At 45.2% G+C, this 17251-nt stretch overlaps 1 protein-coding gene across 2 annotated transcripts in view; it reads right to left on the minus strand.

Moving 5' to 3' along the window:
• Window positions 1–665: 665 nt before the first annotated feature.
• The window catches only part of LOC115398220 (breakpoint cluster region protein), a 44718-nt gene continuing 28132 nt past the window's right edge, over window positions 666–17251 (minus strand). The window contains exons 9-23 of one of the 2 annotated variants that reach the window (XM_030104898.1): window positions 12909–13030; window positions 12449–12614; window positions 12222–12341; window positions 11995–12070; window positions 11814–11918; window positions 11337–11411; window positions 10805–10902; window positions 9801–9932; window positions 3974–4033; window positions 3643–3752; window positions 3421–3560; window positions 3136–3270; window positions 2940–3045; window positions 1965–2124; window positions 666–1895 (exon numbers count right to left, since the gene is read on the minus strand). In XM_030104898.1, the coding sequence (XP_029960758.1) occupies window positions 1806–1895; window positions 1965–2124; window positions 2940–3045; window positions 3136–3270; window positions 3421–3560; window positions 3643–3752; window positions 3974–4033; window positions 9801–9932; window positions 10805–10902; window positions 11337–11411; window positions 11814–11918; window positions 11995–12070; window positions 12222–12341; window positions 12449–12614; window positions 12909–13030 (1695 nt within the window). In that variant the 3' untranslated portion in view covers window positions 666–1805. Of the gene's footprint in view, window positions 1896–1964; window positions 2125–2939; window positions 3046–3135; window positions 3271–3420; window positions 3561–3642; window positions 3753–3973; window positions 4034–4826; window positions 5048–9800; window positions 9933–10804; window positions 10903–11336; window positions 11412–11813; window positions 11919–11994; window positions 12071–12221; window positions 12342–12448; window positions 12615–12908; window positions 13031–17251 lie in introns of those variants that run through there. The other variant, XM_030104899.1, reaches the window with a different exon arrangement.

Here is a 17251-nt window from a genome sequence, read left to right on the forward strand (position 1 = left end):
TAAAAAAAAAATCAAAAAACAAAAAAGTTTCAAAGAAAGGATTACAGAGTTACAGCGGCAAGGAAAATAAGTGTAATTGAAACATCTCATAAAATACACAGCTCCGCTGGATGAAAATAAAGAGAACCAGAGCAGATATGGCCACATAAAGGGCTCGTGTTCATTTGTTGTCTGTTTCAGAGGGAGCTGAGTATTAAAGGAGGCCACAGCTCTGGGTAAACGCTGATTCTTAATCTCTTTTCATTTTCATCACCTTCAGTCTTCTGCCACAGGAGTTCAAACCATGAGTCCAGGCCTGGGGTTTCCATGTTCTCCCTGCATGCACATGGGTTTTCTCTGGGTCTCCTCCCTCTGTCCAAAAACGTGTTTGCCTCGAGGTGTGTGAGTCGGTCTCTCTGTTTCCCTGCTGCTGGACCGGCTCAGGGTGGGACCTGACCTGGATAAAGTGGTCTAGAAGACTCACAGGTTCAACTCTCACCCACCTTCCCAAATCTGATTGGCACTACTCACTTTGCCTTATATATCTGAACCACATGAGCATATGTGGAAAAAATGTGTCTAAATTTAGCCCATTTTCCTCATAAAAAGAGGCTTAAAGCTCCCGGATCCTGATGAGACTTCAGATGGAGGAAGGACACGAGCAGAGGGACGTTACCAAGTGTTTATTTACAGAAATCATACATACATACATACATGACAGCCTGGTCGCCCGAAGCTTTATTGCTTATTTCACACTAAATGAAAGTCTCTCAGAGTTTGAACGGTGAATAAAAACACACAGTGTGTTTCCTCAGAGCTCTGACAGTAACGCCAGGCCTGCGGACGATAAACCTGTTAATATCTCAGCATATTTGGATATGAGTGAATGGCGGCGCTTCCAGGCTCCTACAGAGGGAATATTTGGTATTTCAGATTATCTCCAGGTGCTCTCATCTCTACAGCAGAGTGGGTTTCGTTACATGAAGGTAAGAGACTACAGAGAAGGAATGCAGAAAGCAACATAAATACATATATTAAGTGCAGCTGAATAAATCAGCCCAGACACAATCTAATTAAAAAAAACAACAAAACAAACATAAGGACATATATGAAACATGGACAAGAAAAAAAGAGAAGTGTGAAATTAAAATTACACACAGCACAGTGTACATTCCATGGGTGGAAGAATTAGGCGGCGCCTTTTTCAGGAAACCTTTCGTTTGTCTGTACCGCCGCTGAAAAACGCTCAGACCTCCAGGCGTGGAAGCGTGGGAGGCCGGCAGGTCCACCACGGAGCGGGCGGCTGCTTCAACATGCCTGCATGTTGTGGAGAGTCAGCTACAGTTTTCTGTCTCATACTACTTCTTTTTTTCTTTTTCTTTTTCAATTCTGTACAAAACGAAGCGTGTAAACATCAGGACAACTGAAACGCTCTACTGGTCGTCAGCAGGGGAAACATTGGCACAGGTCAGCTTTCACCCCAGTCAAACATCTTCAGGAGGAAAAAAGAAAAAGAAACAAACGTACGAAAGGTATAAATCCATTCATACAGCGTCCTGCAGACAGCAGACAGCAGCTAACTGCACAGTGACAGACCAGGGCGAAGGAAACGTTAGCAGTATTGCTTCTTTGAGTCTAACTTAAACTAAAAAGGGAATGATCCGGACGTGTTTTACTGACACAGCAGGAAGCTTCTGCATGTAAACAGGACTCCTGCAGAAATGGCTTTCAGTCCTGGGGGGGCTGGTTCCAGTTTTCAGAGGGCGGGTGGCTCCCCCTGGTGGCCAAAAGAAGCATCCACAGCGTGAACCATCTCCAGGCTCCTGTTATACTTCAGTGGAGAAGAGAAGGCTTTGACGCTTGCTGTCGGGCGTGGGGATGCTGTCCAGCTGGAGGAAGTACAGGAGGACCTGAACCTGCAGGAGAAAGGTCAGAGGTCAGACCCGCACCGGCAGGCCGAACGCCGCCGCCGTCCCTGTGTTTACCTGAGCCATCACCTCCAGCGACCAGCTGTCGTTCATGGAGATGGGCTGCGAGCTGCTGGAGATCTTGCTGTCTTTCTCGGAGGGCCGGAGCAGCGTGGGGCCGAACACGGTGGCCAGGTTGTGCAGAGACATCTTGTTGAAGCTCTCGTTTTCAGCCACCCTGTTGGGACGAGATGAGAGCGGAGCTCTGATCACACTGCATGGAAAACACTTCAAATTTATATGAAAACAGCCAAAAAAGGGAGATTTCAAAAACTCAGTAGATATAATGGAGCAATTCTCAGTGTCCGTTATGACTTCAAATAAAGTTTTACTATTGACCAATTTAAAATCTGCAAAGACAATGGTAACTTCACATTAGCATATTTCCTATGAATTTAAAATTTTGTTACACAATTGTCTGATAATAAATTATTTAAGGAGCACAAAAACATCAATGAGAATGTAATGAAGGTTGGATAAATGCTCAGCCATGATACGTGTGTTTGTGTTATTAATGAATATCCAGATTTATGGTTGGAGATGACTAATACATGACAGAAAATGCAGAGAAGCACAAATGAAAGGACAAAACTACAGGAAAACTACAAGAGATCAACTGCAGCCACTGATTAAATAATAAACAAATAAATAAATAAATATGAGGCTGTTTTCATGAAAATGAAAGATTGTTTTGCTATTTTTAATCTAAAATAGGTTGAAATTATGGGTGTAATTTCTTCCATGACTTTATTCCATTCCTGGCAGGTTTTCACACCATGAGCTTCATCACACTGGAAATGATTCCATTATCAGTGACAGAAGAGTGAAGGGAACGTTTTTCAGGAGGCAGCGAGAGCTGCTCTGACGTGAGATCGGAAACAGCGAAAAGACGCTCAGACGTCCATCTGGACTGGATTCAGAACCAGCGGCTCGGAGGAAGAGATGCAGGAGGAGAGGAGGAGCCTGGATCAGGAGGGGGATGCAGCCGTGTACCGCTTCAGGTGGTCCAGCACGAAGAGGAAGGTGACCAGGTTGGGCTCGGGCAGCGACAGCAGCAGGTTGAGCATGCAGCTCTCTTTGGCGACGCTGTCCGAAAGAGCTGCAACGCAACCAGACGCACATCAGGCCTCCTCCCCCGACAGAACACACGCGCTCAACCTGCAGCGGGGGTGAGGACTCGGGGACGCACCGATGCCTCCGGCGAAGTTCGGGTACAGCTCGTCAGTGAAGAGAGGCTCCGGCAGCTCCCGGAAATACAGCTTCAGCGTGCCGGCGATGGCGTTGACGTCCATCTCTCTCATCATGACCGACACGTCCTTGTTATCTGCAGGAGAGCAGCAGAAGAAGAAAGAGTCACAGATCTGAACTCTGGTATGAACGTTCAAATGTCCAATTACCTTACACTGTCCCTTCCTTTCTATTTGTCTGCTTGTTTAATTTCAATTTTTGTGTATTTACATCTGATAAAACTCACTTGAATCAAAAGCAGCCTTCAGCGCCTGGATGTCCGTGGCGACCCCCGACACCCGGTAGATCCCCACCTCCTCCATCCCCCGCCGCTCGATCTCCTCCACGCACTGACGCACGATCAGAGGCACCTTGGAGCGCTCTCGTCTGCGGGGGCAATTCAGACGTGCAGTCGGTCGGTCGCCTTTCCGGCCGGTTACTGCCGCTTCGGACGGACGGACGGACTCACTTTGTCACCACGTTGATTTTCACTCCGAAGACTCCGGACTGCTTCCGCGACGGCATCCGCTTCAGACTGAACTCTCTGCCGGTGAACTTCATGGAGAGCTTCACCTCGATCTGAAACAGAAGGTTCTTCAGACGCCTTCATGGGAATAAACACTGAGGTGAAACAGCAGGAAGTGACATTTACGATTAACTGTTATCACTGCGATAGTTATAGCTATAGATATTGGTCATTTATTCTATCCATATAACCTATAACACTTTACAACAAGCTGACACATTCAACCATTTGTGTTTGAACAGAATTCTTCCTCGTCTGCGAGGTTGGAACGCACCCCGTTCATGGCGATGACCGTCCTCTGCCAGTCTTTACTCTGCAGGGTTTGAGGATCCAGCTGAAGACAAACAAAAACAGGAATCATTTCAATAAACTTCAACGCTTCGTGGGCGTATCCGAGCTGCAGCGAGGCCAGGGACGGCGAGCAGCCACATGTTGCTCCTCCATCTGGCCCGGCGGTGTCAGCCGGTGCCGCCGCTCTATTTCCGTCTCCGGACTAATAACCAGCTGCCAGCCTGTGTTTACGCTGACAAGGCGTGCGTAACGCGATGCCGCCGCGTCCTCGCCGCTGAGCGCCGCTGCGCCCGTCCAACGCGGCAGATGTTTCTGCTCGCCCATCAGATCTCATTGACGTAATCCTTTGTCTGGTGGAAATCAGTTTTTCTCGAGTGAGGACAAAAGAAACTCCGTCAGGAAGAAACAGACGGACTCAGAGTCGGAATAAATGCCGCGAGGAGTTTATTTCTACAGCTGTTCTTCCCTGATCCGGGGGGAGATGTGGGGCATTGAACCGACAACCTGGGGATGAGGTGTGCAGTGACGCTGCACCGCCAACGAAACAGAAAAGCCTCGACTGGAAGCGTCTTCAAGTGGGACAAACAACTTCCAGAGGACACTGTGTCGAACGGAGAGCTCTTCTGCTTCACACACACACACACACACACACACACACACACACACACACACACACACACACACACACACACACACACACACACACTACACAACAAATGAAAGCACACACTCTACAGATGACAGGGTTTTGACTGGTTTCCCGCCGCCCAGCAGGCTGTTCCGGGGTCCAGGTCCGGGGTCCGGGGCCGGGTCCGGGCCTGGGTCCGGGTCTTTACCTTGGGTTTGAGCAGGCTGCTGCGGACTCGCTCCCACAGCCGGGCCCCGGGACTCGGGGGTTTCCTCAGAGCTGCGTCTCCTTCCTCTTCCTCCGCTCTGGCGCCGGCCCGGTCCACGTTCTCCTCCTCGTTAGGATTACTCTCGCTCATCCTCTTTGGCATGAGCGCTCCTCAGCTCCACTACCGGCGAACAAACAAACGACGCGGCTCTGCTCGCCCCGGCTCTCTCTCTCTCAGCAGGAAGTTCCCGGTGCGTCTCAGACGACCAGCAGCCCACCGTCTCCGGCATCTCGGGGTCCGGTCATGGTGCGATGTGGCCGGGACCGAGCCGCCACGCGCTCCTCGCTGTTGTTCCACTTCCCAGATGGATTTGGGGGATTAAGTGGTGAGAATTCCCTCCTCCCCTGGCCACCAGCGCGCTCCCGCCCGCCGCCGCCGTGAGGAGCGCCGCCCGGCGATCCCGCCTCTCAGGCTCCTGATCGGGATCCGCTCAGGCCAATTACTGGTTAGCACCGCTGACCTTTAACCCCACGGATTACACGTGCCTTTGTCTTCCTCACATCTCAGATATTCTTGACTCTTCAGATCCACAATACAAAATAAAAACCTGAATACGCAGGTCATTCTTTCCCAAAAGACATTATTATTATGAGTTTTCTAAGATTTAAAACACCCATGAAATATGTTAAACTCATAGAATTAATGTTTTGATTTATCTCTATTTGCTGAATGGATTTGTTTTGTTGCTGTTTACTGCAATAAACAATAAGTTTTTCTTATTCTGTTTCTGTATGTTTTTGACATGTATGAAATTAATTTAAACTGGCTTATTTCATCAAGGAATGGGTCATTTTATTTCTTAAAAAGTCAAATAGAAAATGTTTGCATGCAGCTTCATACATTTTTTCTTTTGCACTATAAACTTACAGAAAGCCGTTTATATATCAAATATTTAATTAAATATTCTGTTTTTGTAATATTTATTAAATCAAAACAACTTTAATTTTTATTTGCAACTTCATGTCAGTTTTTTATTTTCAGTAAAAAAAAACTATTGTTGGTCTTCATGATCTGTCTGATAAAACTTTAATTTATTGATTACAACCAATTTTAACTCGATTTTAATCAGAATTTATTAACAGATAATTAATGGCTGATACAGCACGACATGTTTGTTTGTATAAAACATTTTTTCTTCATTCAAATTTTAGGCACATTTAAGTATTTTTTTTTTTCATTTTAGATCGAAATGAGGTGTATTACTGTTGATTTTCAATGTTTAGTGAAAACTCAATGACTTTTATTCCCAAACGAAAACTTCTATGTGGTAATGAAGATGTTTGAATCCCAGCCCGCCGCTCTGCGTCCAGCCCAGCAGCTACCTGCCCCCTCCCGCCCCCTCCCGCCCCCTCCCGCCCCCTCCCGCCCCCTCCTGCCCCCCGGCTGTGTTTCCAGGGGACGAGCCTTCAGCTGGGAGCGACTCTCTGCGGCGCCGGCCTCTGGAGCCCAGCCAGCGGCGGCATGCTGTCAGGGCCTTTCTAATCCGCTCGCTGTCACAACTCCTTAACAGAGGTCAGGCTGAAGCGACCCGGCGGTAACCTCATGGGCGGCTTCTTTTTCAACAGTAAACTGCCCCCCGGGAGGGCAGATTAAGACGAGGAAGATGAGACACCTCCCAGGGGCGAGCGGGATTAACAGCACATTATTACCAGGGACGGTTTCTCTACAGGGAAACATGGAAGCTGATTTATTTGTGCTGTTTACATCAGTTAATATGAGTAAACAGATGATTTCTCTCAGGTTTGAAGCCTGGTTTCTGCTCGATTGTTAAAAAAAAGGAATCGTCCAAACTGACGATGCAAGATTGATTTTGATCCTCAAATATGAGAAATGTGGATAATTAGGACTGCAGGAATAAAAGACAAGCAAATGAGACACAAAGTGACTGTTACTGGTGCCGCTGTTGACTTCCTTCCTCTACTTTAATTTGACTGAAACTGAGTGGATTTCGCTGCAAATGGAGCATAAAAACACTGGACGACGGTTAATTTTACTGAAATTACTGCACCAGAAACAGAGACGGCGAGAGAAGGAGGTCAGTGTCGCTGTCACACTTTAGGTTTTCAGTATTCATACAAATAAACACTTCATCCTCTCTTCACCATCATTTTTGGAAATTACCTTACAAACAAAGCAGATGACGACTGCAGGAAGCTCACATCCTGCCAGACTGTCAACATTTCAAAAGCACTTCATTTCACTGTCAGGGAACCGGAAGAACACCAAATCTAACTGGTTCAAGCACTGAAACCTGCTGAACTGTGTTCAGTTACTTAAATTACTGCCATTCTGATAATCCTGCAGATTTTCATTCAAGAGGGCCACACTTCACATTTCAATTTAAATGTGCCTTCTGATAACCAAACATCAGTCAAGATGTCCTCTCAAACACGTACAACAACAATCCACACGCTCAAAGCGTCACCGGCTTGTTTTGCTGTTGCAGTGCAGGTTTTCACCACTAGATGGAATATGGAGTCACTGAACAGGGTGAAATAAAAACTATTGAAGGGGCTGCATCAAGCGAAATTCACTTTTCATATGTTTTAACCTTGTTATATAGTTATTTACCCATCAAAAACACCCCTCTCCTGGGCCCGCCCCTCTTCCTCTCCCCCTGCAGGCCCTCGGTCGTCAAGCGGCCAAGCCAATCAGCGTTGCCGCTTTTTCTTTTCAATTTTTTTGGCGACTTCCGGTGGCTAAGCCGGAAGTGACGCCATCGTTGCGCGTAGCGGAGATTACGGAGATAAACTTTAACCATCGTCTGAAAGCTGCAATAAGTAAAGTCATAGCCAAAACACCAAGTATTACAACAAGAGCAAGAGTCTGCGCTTGGGTGGCCTGAGTTTCTGACAGGAAAAGACGTTTTCGCGTGTCTTTGCGTGTAGAGAAGCTGGAGCTAAAGAGCTAAAGCTAACCCTCAGAGAAGCTAACGCATTTTGATGACGTATTTGTTTTGAAGCGCTGATTGGTTGAAGTTCGCTGTCAGTCAAAGTCCACAGGGGGAGAGGCGGGATTTTCATTGAAACAGAGCGTTTTCTCTTCCGGGTTTCAGAATAGGCCCCAGAAAATCTTTAATTTCACACAAAATGACTTTTCCTTAGTGCCAAAAATAAACTATAACCATGTTAATGCCTATACTAGGGTTTGGACTAGCAAAAAAAGCATGAAGCTGGAGTAATAAGATACAACATCCAACCTCTGGACCTACAGAGCATTCATTCTTTTAATGGATTTCCAAGTTCTTATGAAGTATTTTGAATCCGAATGATTCTATATAAGTAAATTTAATTTGCTTTATATTCACATCCAGACATGCATACTTCTCATAAACACAATTTGCAGACTGTCATGGATATCTGAAATATCCAAGATCTACCAGAAAGCAGAGCTTTGTGAAAACGTAGCGTTCGTCACAGTGATCCTGAGGACTTCTGCAGTATGAGCATCCAATCACAGACCAGACCACCTGCTTCTTTCTGGAATACGAGCACCTCCGTATATCACAAACATGCAGAGATATTGACGAACTGCCAGGCATTCCAAGCTGAATTTGGAAAAATATATAAGAAGTTCTCATATATTGCGACATTTCTGGTAATTTTTGCAATCATATGATCAAAAAAATATCTTTTTCAGTCAAGTGATCAGTAGAAAAACCCTCTAAAAACCAGGATTCTGATGGAACATCTCAGTCAGCATCGCTCAAAGGCATTCAAAATATCTTTATCTCTGATCAATCCCTTTGTTAAATATCACTTATAGACATGTTAACTTTCTGCTTTTTTCTTAACTCGCATCGTCTTACAGTTTCTCACTTCCAAACAGTTCAAACGGTGAAAATCTGCACCTCCAAGTGGAAGTGGGAATAATCTGTTCACTTCTATTGCTGACCTCATTTATTCTAACAATGAACAAAAACGATGATTAATTGTGTCATTTTGGCAGGTCAGACTCCTGAGAACAGTTACATCACGGTGTTACTTAAATATGTCAGGAAAATGGAAACTGCTGCTACTCAAAACTAAATTTAACACAACATCATCAAAGCATTTATTCTGACATTAAATGATTTCAGCAGTAATTTCAGGAAGTTTTGTGAGAAAACTCCACATAAAAGCACCAAACGTCACAACGCAAAGGCCTCAGTGGAACATAATCCACTCCAGAAGGCAGGCTTCGTTTCTGGGGGACAATATTTTGTGACGGACTGTTTTGATTACAGGAGAGTTTAATGAAACTAAAGCAAAACGCTGCTGTCGGTTTGTGTTTTCAGAAACCAGCATTGTTGGTCACCGTGTGGAAATCTTCATAAGGTTTCATTAATCAAAACAGTCCTTCAGAAAATACCGTCCCCTGGAAACAAAAGCAAGTCCAAAGAAAAGAACTCATTTAAACCTTAAAGTCGTACAACATGTATTTTCCGATCACACATGATCGTCAAAAATCAAACCCTCCTTCATACCTGGATCATTTATTGAACAAACACAACTATCAACAGCTCACGGAACAGGAAACATGTTGTGTTCAATAAACGCCTCATGGAAAAAGGGCTGCGATCACCGAGCGCAACACCCAAAGTATGTCACGCCTGAAAAACCAAAACACATCAAAGTGTGTGATGGCTTCAGAAAACAGGAAGCGTCGGCGCAGGAAAGGAAGAAATCCTGTGGTTCAAAGTATGGAGGGAAATACCGATCCCGGCAGCAGATCTGTGGCTTCATGCGACTTCAGTAGGAACAAATAGGCTGATAACTGTGTTTGTGTGTGATACAAGCAAAAACAGAGATGGGACGTGCAATAACACCCACGTCTGACGCACTGTCCACACGCCTTACATTAACAGGGAAAAAGACAGGTAAGAGTGTGTGTTCGAGCAGGTCCAGCTGCCCTCGGGCTTGTGTGTCTCTTTACCTTTATCTGTCCTTTGGCCATGATCTTATCGGTCAGCTCTCCCTCCTCTCTGCTCTGCTTGGCTTTGTTGCAGCACTTCTCATAACAGAGCAGCCGCACAGTCTGAGAGCCCTCCAGCTCGATCTCAAACTCCTGGAACCAACACACAAACACACACACGACAAAAGCAGGTCAGGTTTTCAGGTCTCGGTGACATTACCGATCCAGCAACACAAGGAAAAAAAAAAAAAAAAATCACACCATGCCAAATATTCAAAAGTGTCCAAAACATCATTTCCAAAGAGGATTTAGTTCAAACACTGGCCTTAATTTGAGCAGCGATCAACTGAGAGATTAGAGAGCAGATTCCTGGTGTGGTGGTGCAGTTATTTATATTAAAAAAATAGCGTAATTCAAAATCATCTAACTTGGATATCTAAAAGAAATAAATAATAACAATAAAGTTTATATTAAATTCAGACAGAATTCAGAATAGAATATTCAGAAAAGTTGTAAATTAATAAATGCATAGACAAAATACATAGATGGAACTAAATTATTAATCAAATTAATCAAAAGTCTATATGAAATAAAAATTTTAAAGAGAGATGGAATAACAGAAGAATCATTATTGTCATTAGTAGCAGTATTAAAGAGTTAAATTAAACAAAAAATACAGATTTAATTAAGGATTTAAACTGATGAAAAACGTTAAGCCCTTTAATAGGATGAAAAAATAAGACCTAAGGGAGACATTTCTCAAAACAAAAAGATCATTATTAAACAAAAAAATACCTAAAGAAAATGTTTTCAATTCTGGATTTCACTTAGTCAACAAAGAGGAAGGGAAATGAAATGAAATTAAAAAATGAGTGGTCATCCACCATTCCTATGCCAAAACCTGAACTCATTTTTGTATTTTATAATGAAGTGTTTTCAGTCTGGCAGACTTTATTGTTTCTTGTGATCAAACAAAGCTGGACGTTTCTCATGTGAGAGGATTCATCAGTGACGGCGTCTCTCACCTCGTCCCAGCTGGGCTCGGTCGAGTCCCTGTGCACTCGCGTTCTGGCCTTGTTGACAAAGTAGCCGAACGAGTCGACCTCCAGGGAGCAGTACAGGTCTGGGGTGGAGGGAGAATCAAAGACAACCTGAAAACCCGCACAGCGTGACTCATCCGGGCCAGACGAGCGCCGACAGCGCCGCTCGCTGCCCGACAGCCTCAACTCCGTCTCCTCTCTCACCAGACAGCCAGGATGGCTTTCCAGGTGAGTCGGAGGAGACTGGGGGAAGCCGCCGGCTGCCGTTCAGGACACAGAGCTGTTTGAACAGGCAAAGGTCTGGAAGGCATGTCGGAGGCCGCCTGTACACCGTGTTCCTCACTAATCCCACTTGTTCCCCTGCAGCTGCCCTCCCAGCTGCCGGGAGGGGGGAGGAGGGACACACACACACACACACACACACACACACACACACACACACACACACACACACACACACACACACACACACAAGAATGATCCCTCCTGCTTTGAAATGAATGACAGAAACGCTCACTTGAACTGTGCTTGAGCCCCGAGGCGGAGTGGACGATGACGTTCAAGAAGCCGTATAAACCGGGAGATTCATCATCTGGGAAGAGTTCAGTTTGAGGATTAGACACAGGCGGCGTGGGGAAAGGTGCATGAGGCAGGATCTGCCGTTTCTGAGCTTTTCCACAGGGGGACGCTCTGCTCCGGCACAACAATGAAACACTGAGATCACAGCAAGTGGAAACAACGGAAACTGGGAGTAACATTCAATTACAATCAGAAAAGCTGTGACGGGTATTTGCAAAACACATTTATCTTAAAGAAATTTGAGACTGTTTTGTAGAAGTGTAGTAAAAATGAATGGTTTTTATGATCTACTTGTATTTTCTGGTAATGGAACCAAGAAAAATTTCTGAATCGTAATTTCCTGAAGTTACTAAAAATGAACGCTGCAGCTCTCCAGAGCAGATCAAACTTTAAAAACACGCGAAGCGATGCTGACCTTCCTTGTTCATGGTCATCGGGATGGTGTGAACCGTCTGCAGCTTTACACACGAGTTTGTGAGCATCTGCAGCTCCAGAGACGTCAGGGAGAAGCTTTTAAAGCCTGCCAGTCACAGAGGAGGGATTAAAAAACTCAGGAAAACACCAGCGTCAGGAGAGACGGGAGCAGAGGGACGTACACTTCTTCTGCTGCTCGCGGATGATGTCCCTCCACTCGGCCCGCTCATAGTCAGAGGAGATGAGAAACGTGAAACCCTACGAGGCAGGAGAGGACATTTCTCTGGAGTTATTTTATGCAATGTCACGTCTCCACCAGCAGAGGGCAGCAAAAGTCGTATTGAGGGTTGTCAGCCTTGTCCATGGAGACATGGAGCATGAGGCTGACCATGCAGATGCTTTCTCTCACCTTCCCGTTCCTGTTGGCCACCCTGAACGCCATGTTGGGAGACATGAGGAGCAGCAGGGACTCCTGCTCAGACAGCTTCTTCCTCAGCCTCTCCATCACTTTGGATCCTTTGGTGGTTCTCTGGAGACAATCAGTGACGGAGTTAATGAGCCCGTTTACAGAAATCCAGCACTGCTCCTTCAGTCTTTCACCAGTCCTGCTGTTTAAGGAGGTGGGGGAATCCTCACCTTCTCTCTCTGGATCTCGTTTTTGATCTGGGAGATTTTGATCTTCATGGCGTCGATCTCCTCGTCCTGGACCAGCGGGATGGGCGTGGACTCGCAGTCCTCCAGCGTCTGGAAGGTCAGGTCGGCCAGCGGGATGTACCACTTACAGTCGTACTGCTGGGCCTTTCTGTGGGAGCGTCAAACACCAAGCAGGTTACCAGGCGAGCTTCAGCCTCGGCTGCGGAATCAGAGAGCTGCAGAGATGAAGAGATCTGATTGGACAATGACTCTGTCTTCGCCACATTCTTCACACCATTGTTTTTTTTTGGATCCAGCTTGCTGTGAATGCTTCTGTTCTTTACAGTGTTGTCGCAACACTTCAAGATGTAATAGAGACTCCTCTTCTGATCAGACGATCAGACACCCAGGTCTCGGGCCTCACCCCGACCCCCGACCCGGACTCACCCCGACCCCGACTCACCCCGCAGCCTGTTTCTTCAGCTTAGTGCAGAGCAGCAGGTCGGTGAAGAGGAAGACGTGACGGAGCTTCCTGGAGCCCTCCACCAGCTCCACCATGAAGCGATCTCTCAGCAGCTGACGGTGCTGCAGGAAGTAACACACACACACACACACACACACACACACACACACACACACACACACACACACACACACACACACACACACACACACCGTGGTGGTCAACGTACTCAATTTCATTACTTTAGTAAAAGTACAGATACAACCAGTTAAATACTACTCCAATAAAAGTAAAAGTTGGCAAATCAAAAATGTACTTAAGCAAACGTAAAGAAGTATTTGCTTTAGAAAATACTTAAGGACAAAAAGTAAATTGTTTAATACTGTGAATCATAATTCAGCACTTTTGAAATATATATATATATATATATATATATATATATATATACACACACACACACACACATATGTATGTGTGTGTGTGTGTGTGTGTGTGTGTGTGTGTGTGTGTGTGTACATGATGACTGGTCCTGTTCAGTTAATGCAGACATAAACGAAGAAAACAAAAGATGAAGAACAGAAGAAATGTATGTAAACTGTAAACAGAAATTTATTTATATTTTATTTTCGTCCATTACCAGCCAGTGGTAATCATCACTATCAGATAATCCACCTTCAACTTCGTGCAACACATTGCAAGAAAAGGCTAAAAGGCAAATAAAGCCAGTGAAGGGTCTTCTACATCAGTAAATAAAACAATTTGCCAAATAGCACCACCAAAACAGCACAAGTCTTCATCTTCGGGTCCCTGAAACTTTCATCCAGCATACAGCTCGCGCCTCAAACAGCGCGCGCTTGAGCCAGACGGCAACACTTCCTGTTGACAATGTTTCAGTGCCACCTACTGGTCTGGAGTTTGAATAACACTGCTTTGTGGTTGATTTAAAATAGAAAAAAATAAAGTGACGAGTAACGAGAGCTTTTTTTTTTAAAAATGTAGTTTGTAAGTAGTGTAGTGTTAGTTCACCAGTTGATAGTTGCCAGTGAAAGCGATCAGAGTTTCCGGTAACATCTGAACAGCTTTTTAAGATGTATACATGTCGTAACTGTATCTCAGTTACTCTCACACTCAGAGTTCCAGGCTTTGATCTTTTGATTAAAATAGACTTGTTTTGGATTTAGAAACCATAAATGAAGGTTTATAAGGCAACAAAAGAAAAAAAAAAAATATATATATATATATAATAAAAAAAAATAAATAAATAAATAAATAAATAAATATATATATATATATATATATATATATATATATATATATATATATATATATATATATATATATATATATATATATATATATTTTTTTTTTTTTTTTAATATATATATATATATACTTCACAAACAAACAAAGCCCGCCCATGTGCTAGTGTGAGAAGCAGCAGGCTGGTTAATGAGCCCAGGAACTGTTAGAGCCGCAGACTGCCGTTCAGTCCTTATTAATCTGAGACTCTCCTGTGAGTCGCGCAGCTCAGCGGGCCTCTAAACATCCAGTCATAGGTGCTCAAGTCCATAAGCCGGCATGCAGTCAGACAAAAACAACAAACTAATCTCAATAAAGTGCTTTGTAATGGTGCAACAATTACTCAAGCATTTTCAATAAGATCTGATAATAAAAGCTGTCTCCAACGTCTATTTCTGCAGGCTGATGCATCTCTATTCCTCTTTTTCTCTGCTCAAGAGCTTCACATGCACAATGACATTCAGCACCAGATGAATAATATTCTATAGTGAGCTCGCAAACGCTACAGTCTGAAACCAATTCAAAGCAAGGTTTGCTTTTCATTTTTCAATGAAAACTGAGAAATGTGAACGCGTACCCAAAAGTTCCCGGAATTTGACTGTAACTTTTGATTTCTGACATTTCAAAATAAATCATCACCGTCGCCTTCAAAATCATCTCCATCCGCATTAATGCAGCGCTCCAGCCGTGTCTCCCACTTCACCAATGTGTCGTGACACCCGTGCGTAATTGTGCCATTCTGAGCCAGCTGCGATTTGTCTGTCACCTCCTCCACATCTGCAAACCACTGTCCCTTCATCTCTTTCTTCAACCTGGGGAACAAGAAAAAGTCCCTGGAGGCTTCATCTGGCGAATCAGGCGGATGGGAGAGGAGATTCATCTCATTCTTCTCCAGAAACTGCGTGAGGCGCAGCGCCGTGTCCGCTGGCGCTCTGTGGTGGTGGATCAACCGGCTCCACTCCGCCACGACGCTCTGCTTCCTCCTCACATCCTCACGGAGCGTCTGAGGACTTCCTGTAGTAGTCCTGATTTACAGTCTGACCTGGAGGGACAGACTCGCTGTGGACCAGACCCTGGACAGCCAAGAAGCAGCTCAGCATTGTTTTCACGGCTGAGCGGACCTGACGCGCTGACATCTGGCCCTTCTCAGACCCCCGGACCACTCATGGACCTGAGTCTTCCCCAGAGCATCATCCTTGTAGGCTTGCTGCAACAAGCTGAGTGTTTCTGCTGCTGTTTTTCCAGTAAAAAGCAGAATTTAATGTTTGCGCACTGCTCTGGTTTTCCCGTTAATGTCGCCATTTTGGAAAAATTGCAGACCTCCGCTGCACTCTGTTACTATAAATAGCGCCTGACAGGCGTCAGTGTAACTCTGGGAGCTCAGATTTCTCACAGATATGCACGAGGCTTACCTGCGGCACATCTGACGGCCAGAAGTCCAAACTCATTATTATTTGTATTTTATGACCTAATTCCGTTTTTTTTGGGTACCCCCTCGTACACTGAGTTATGCAAAATTTCACTACAATGTGAGCAGCAGGAAAGAACTATTTTGAATGAAGTTTTTTTCTGTGTTACCTTTATTATCAGTTGGTAAGAGCAGTAAAGATCCTCATACGAAAATGAATGGTTGGATAGATAATTTAGAACGTTGATGAAGATTAAAATATTGGAAAAAATTAAATTCTACCTTACATGGAGGCTGATATTCTGCTGGGGTTTCCAACGTGATGATGTCACTGGTTGCCATGGCACCTAGCAACTTGCCTCTTCTTCTGCTGTGATGACATCACAGCATCAAAGTGAACTCAGGGTATATCAGGCCTGAGTTCTACTGCATGTCACTCAGTCCGTGTCTTGACACAGAACAGAGGAGAGCGACGAACCAGGTGTTCATACAGCGAGACAGCGAGAGTTTAGCACAGCGAGAGTTTAGCACAGCGAGCGTTTAGCACAGCGAGCGTTTAGCACAGCGAGAGTTTAGCACAGCGAGGGTTTAGCACAGCGAGCCTTTAGCACAGCGAGCGTTTAGCACAGCGAGAGTTTAGCACAGCGAGAGTTTAACACAGCCAGAGTTTATCACAGCGAGCTCATAGCACAGCGAGCATCATGAGCGGAAAGGAGAAAGCGACCGGCCACAGGTCGTCAACAGTTAAGGTAATTTCTTTACTGCAACAGTTTTAAAAACATTCCAAGAAAAATATTTAGTAATAGACCACACAAACTCAAAGAAAACCAGAAAGTAATAAGCTTATGCTTTGTCCTGCTCCTTTTCAAACATGCAAACTTTCCAGTTCCATTTTATTCATTGTTTTGTTTTTGTTTTCCATGTTCAAAACCAAACAGGAGCTGCATCAGGCCTTATGTTATTACCGCACCTTCAGTAACGAGCAGGCTGAGCAGTACGCTGAGCTCCACCATCGCTTCAAGAGCCTTGAGGAGGAAAAACAGAAGCTGCAGGACGAAAAGGAGGCGCTGAACCGCCAGATCAACACCTTTAAGTCCAGAGAAGAGCAGATGGAGGCCAAGCTCCAGGAGAAGGACCAGCTCCTCAGGGCAATGCAGGAGGAGGTTCCGATCTTGAAAACAGCGTTGGAAATATACAAGAGCGACGCTGAAATGGCCCACAGCATGCTGCACCAGCTCAAAGAGCAGTTCTCCCACCTGACCGATGTGCTCCACTCCAAATACAAGGAAGGTATGAACCTCCACACAAAGGTGAGTAAAAACTATACGGAGGTTGCAGACATGAAGGTCTGTGTGGAGAAATCCGAGGCTGACCTGGAGGAAGTGTTAGCCACAAAGCATGAGGAGCTGAACACACAGAGGGTCGCTCTCCAACAGCGATATGAGAGGAGCACAGAGCACCTCAAGCAGGAAATAGCCTCCTTGAAGATGACTCTGAAAGAGTCCACCAGGCAGTGGGAGGACCGCCAGGCTGCAGAACAGAGGAGGGCTGCTGCAGAAATCTCTGCTCTGCAGGAGAAGCACCAGGAGGACCTGAAGCTCCTCGCAGCAGAGAGAGATGCTGCAGCCACAAGCTT

The sequence above is a fragment of the Salarias fasciatus genome, chromosome 12, assembly GCF_902148845.1.
Source record: "Salarias fasciatus chromosome 12, fSalaFa1.1, whole genome shotgun sequence".
In the NCBI taxonomy this organism is placed as follows: domain Eukaryota; kingdom Metazoa; phylum Chordata; class Actinopteri; order Blenniiformes; family Blenniidae; genus Salarias; species Salarias fasciatus.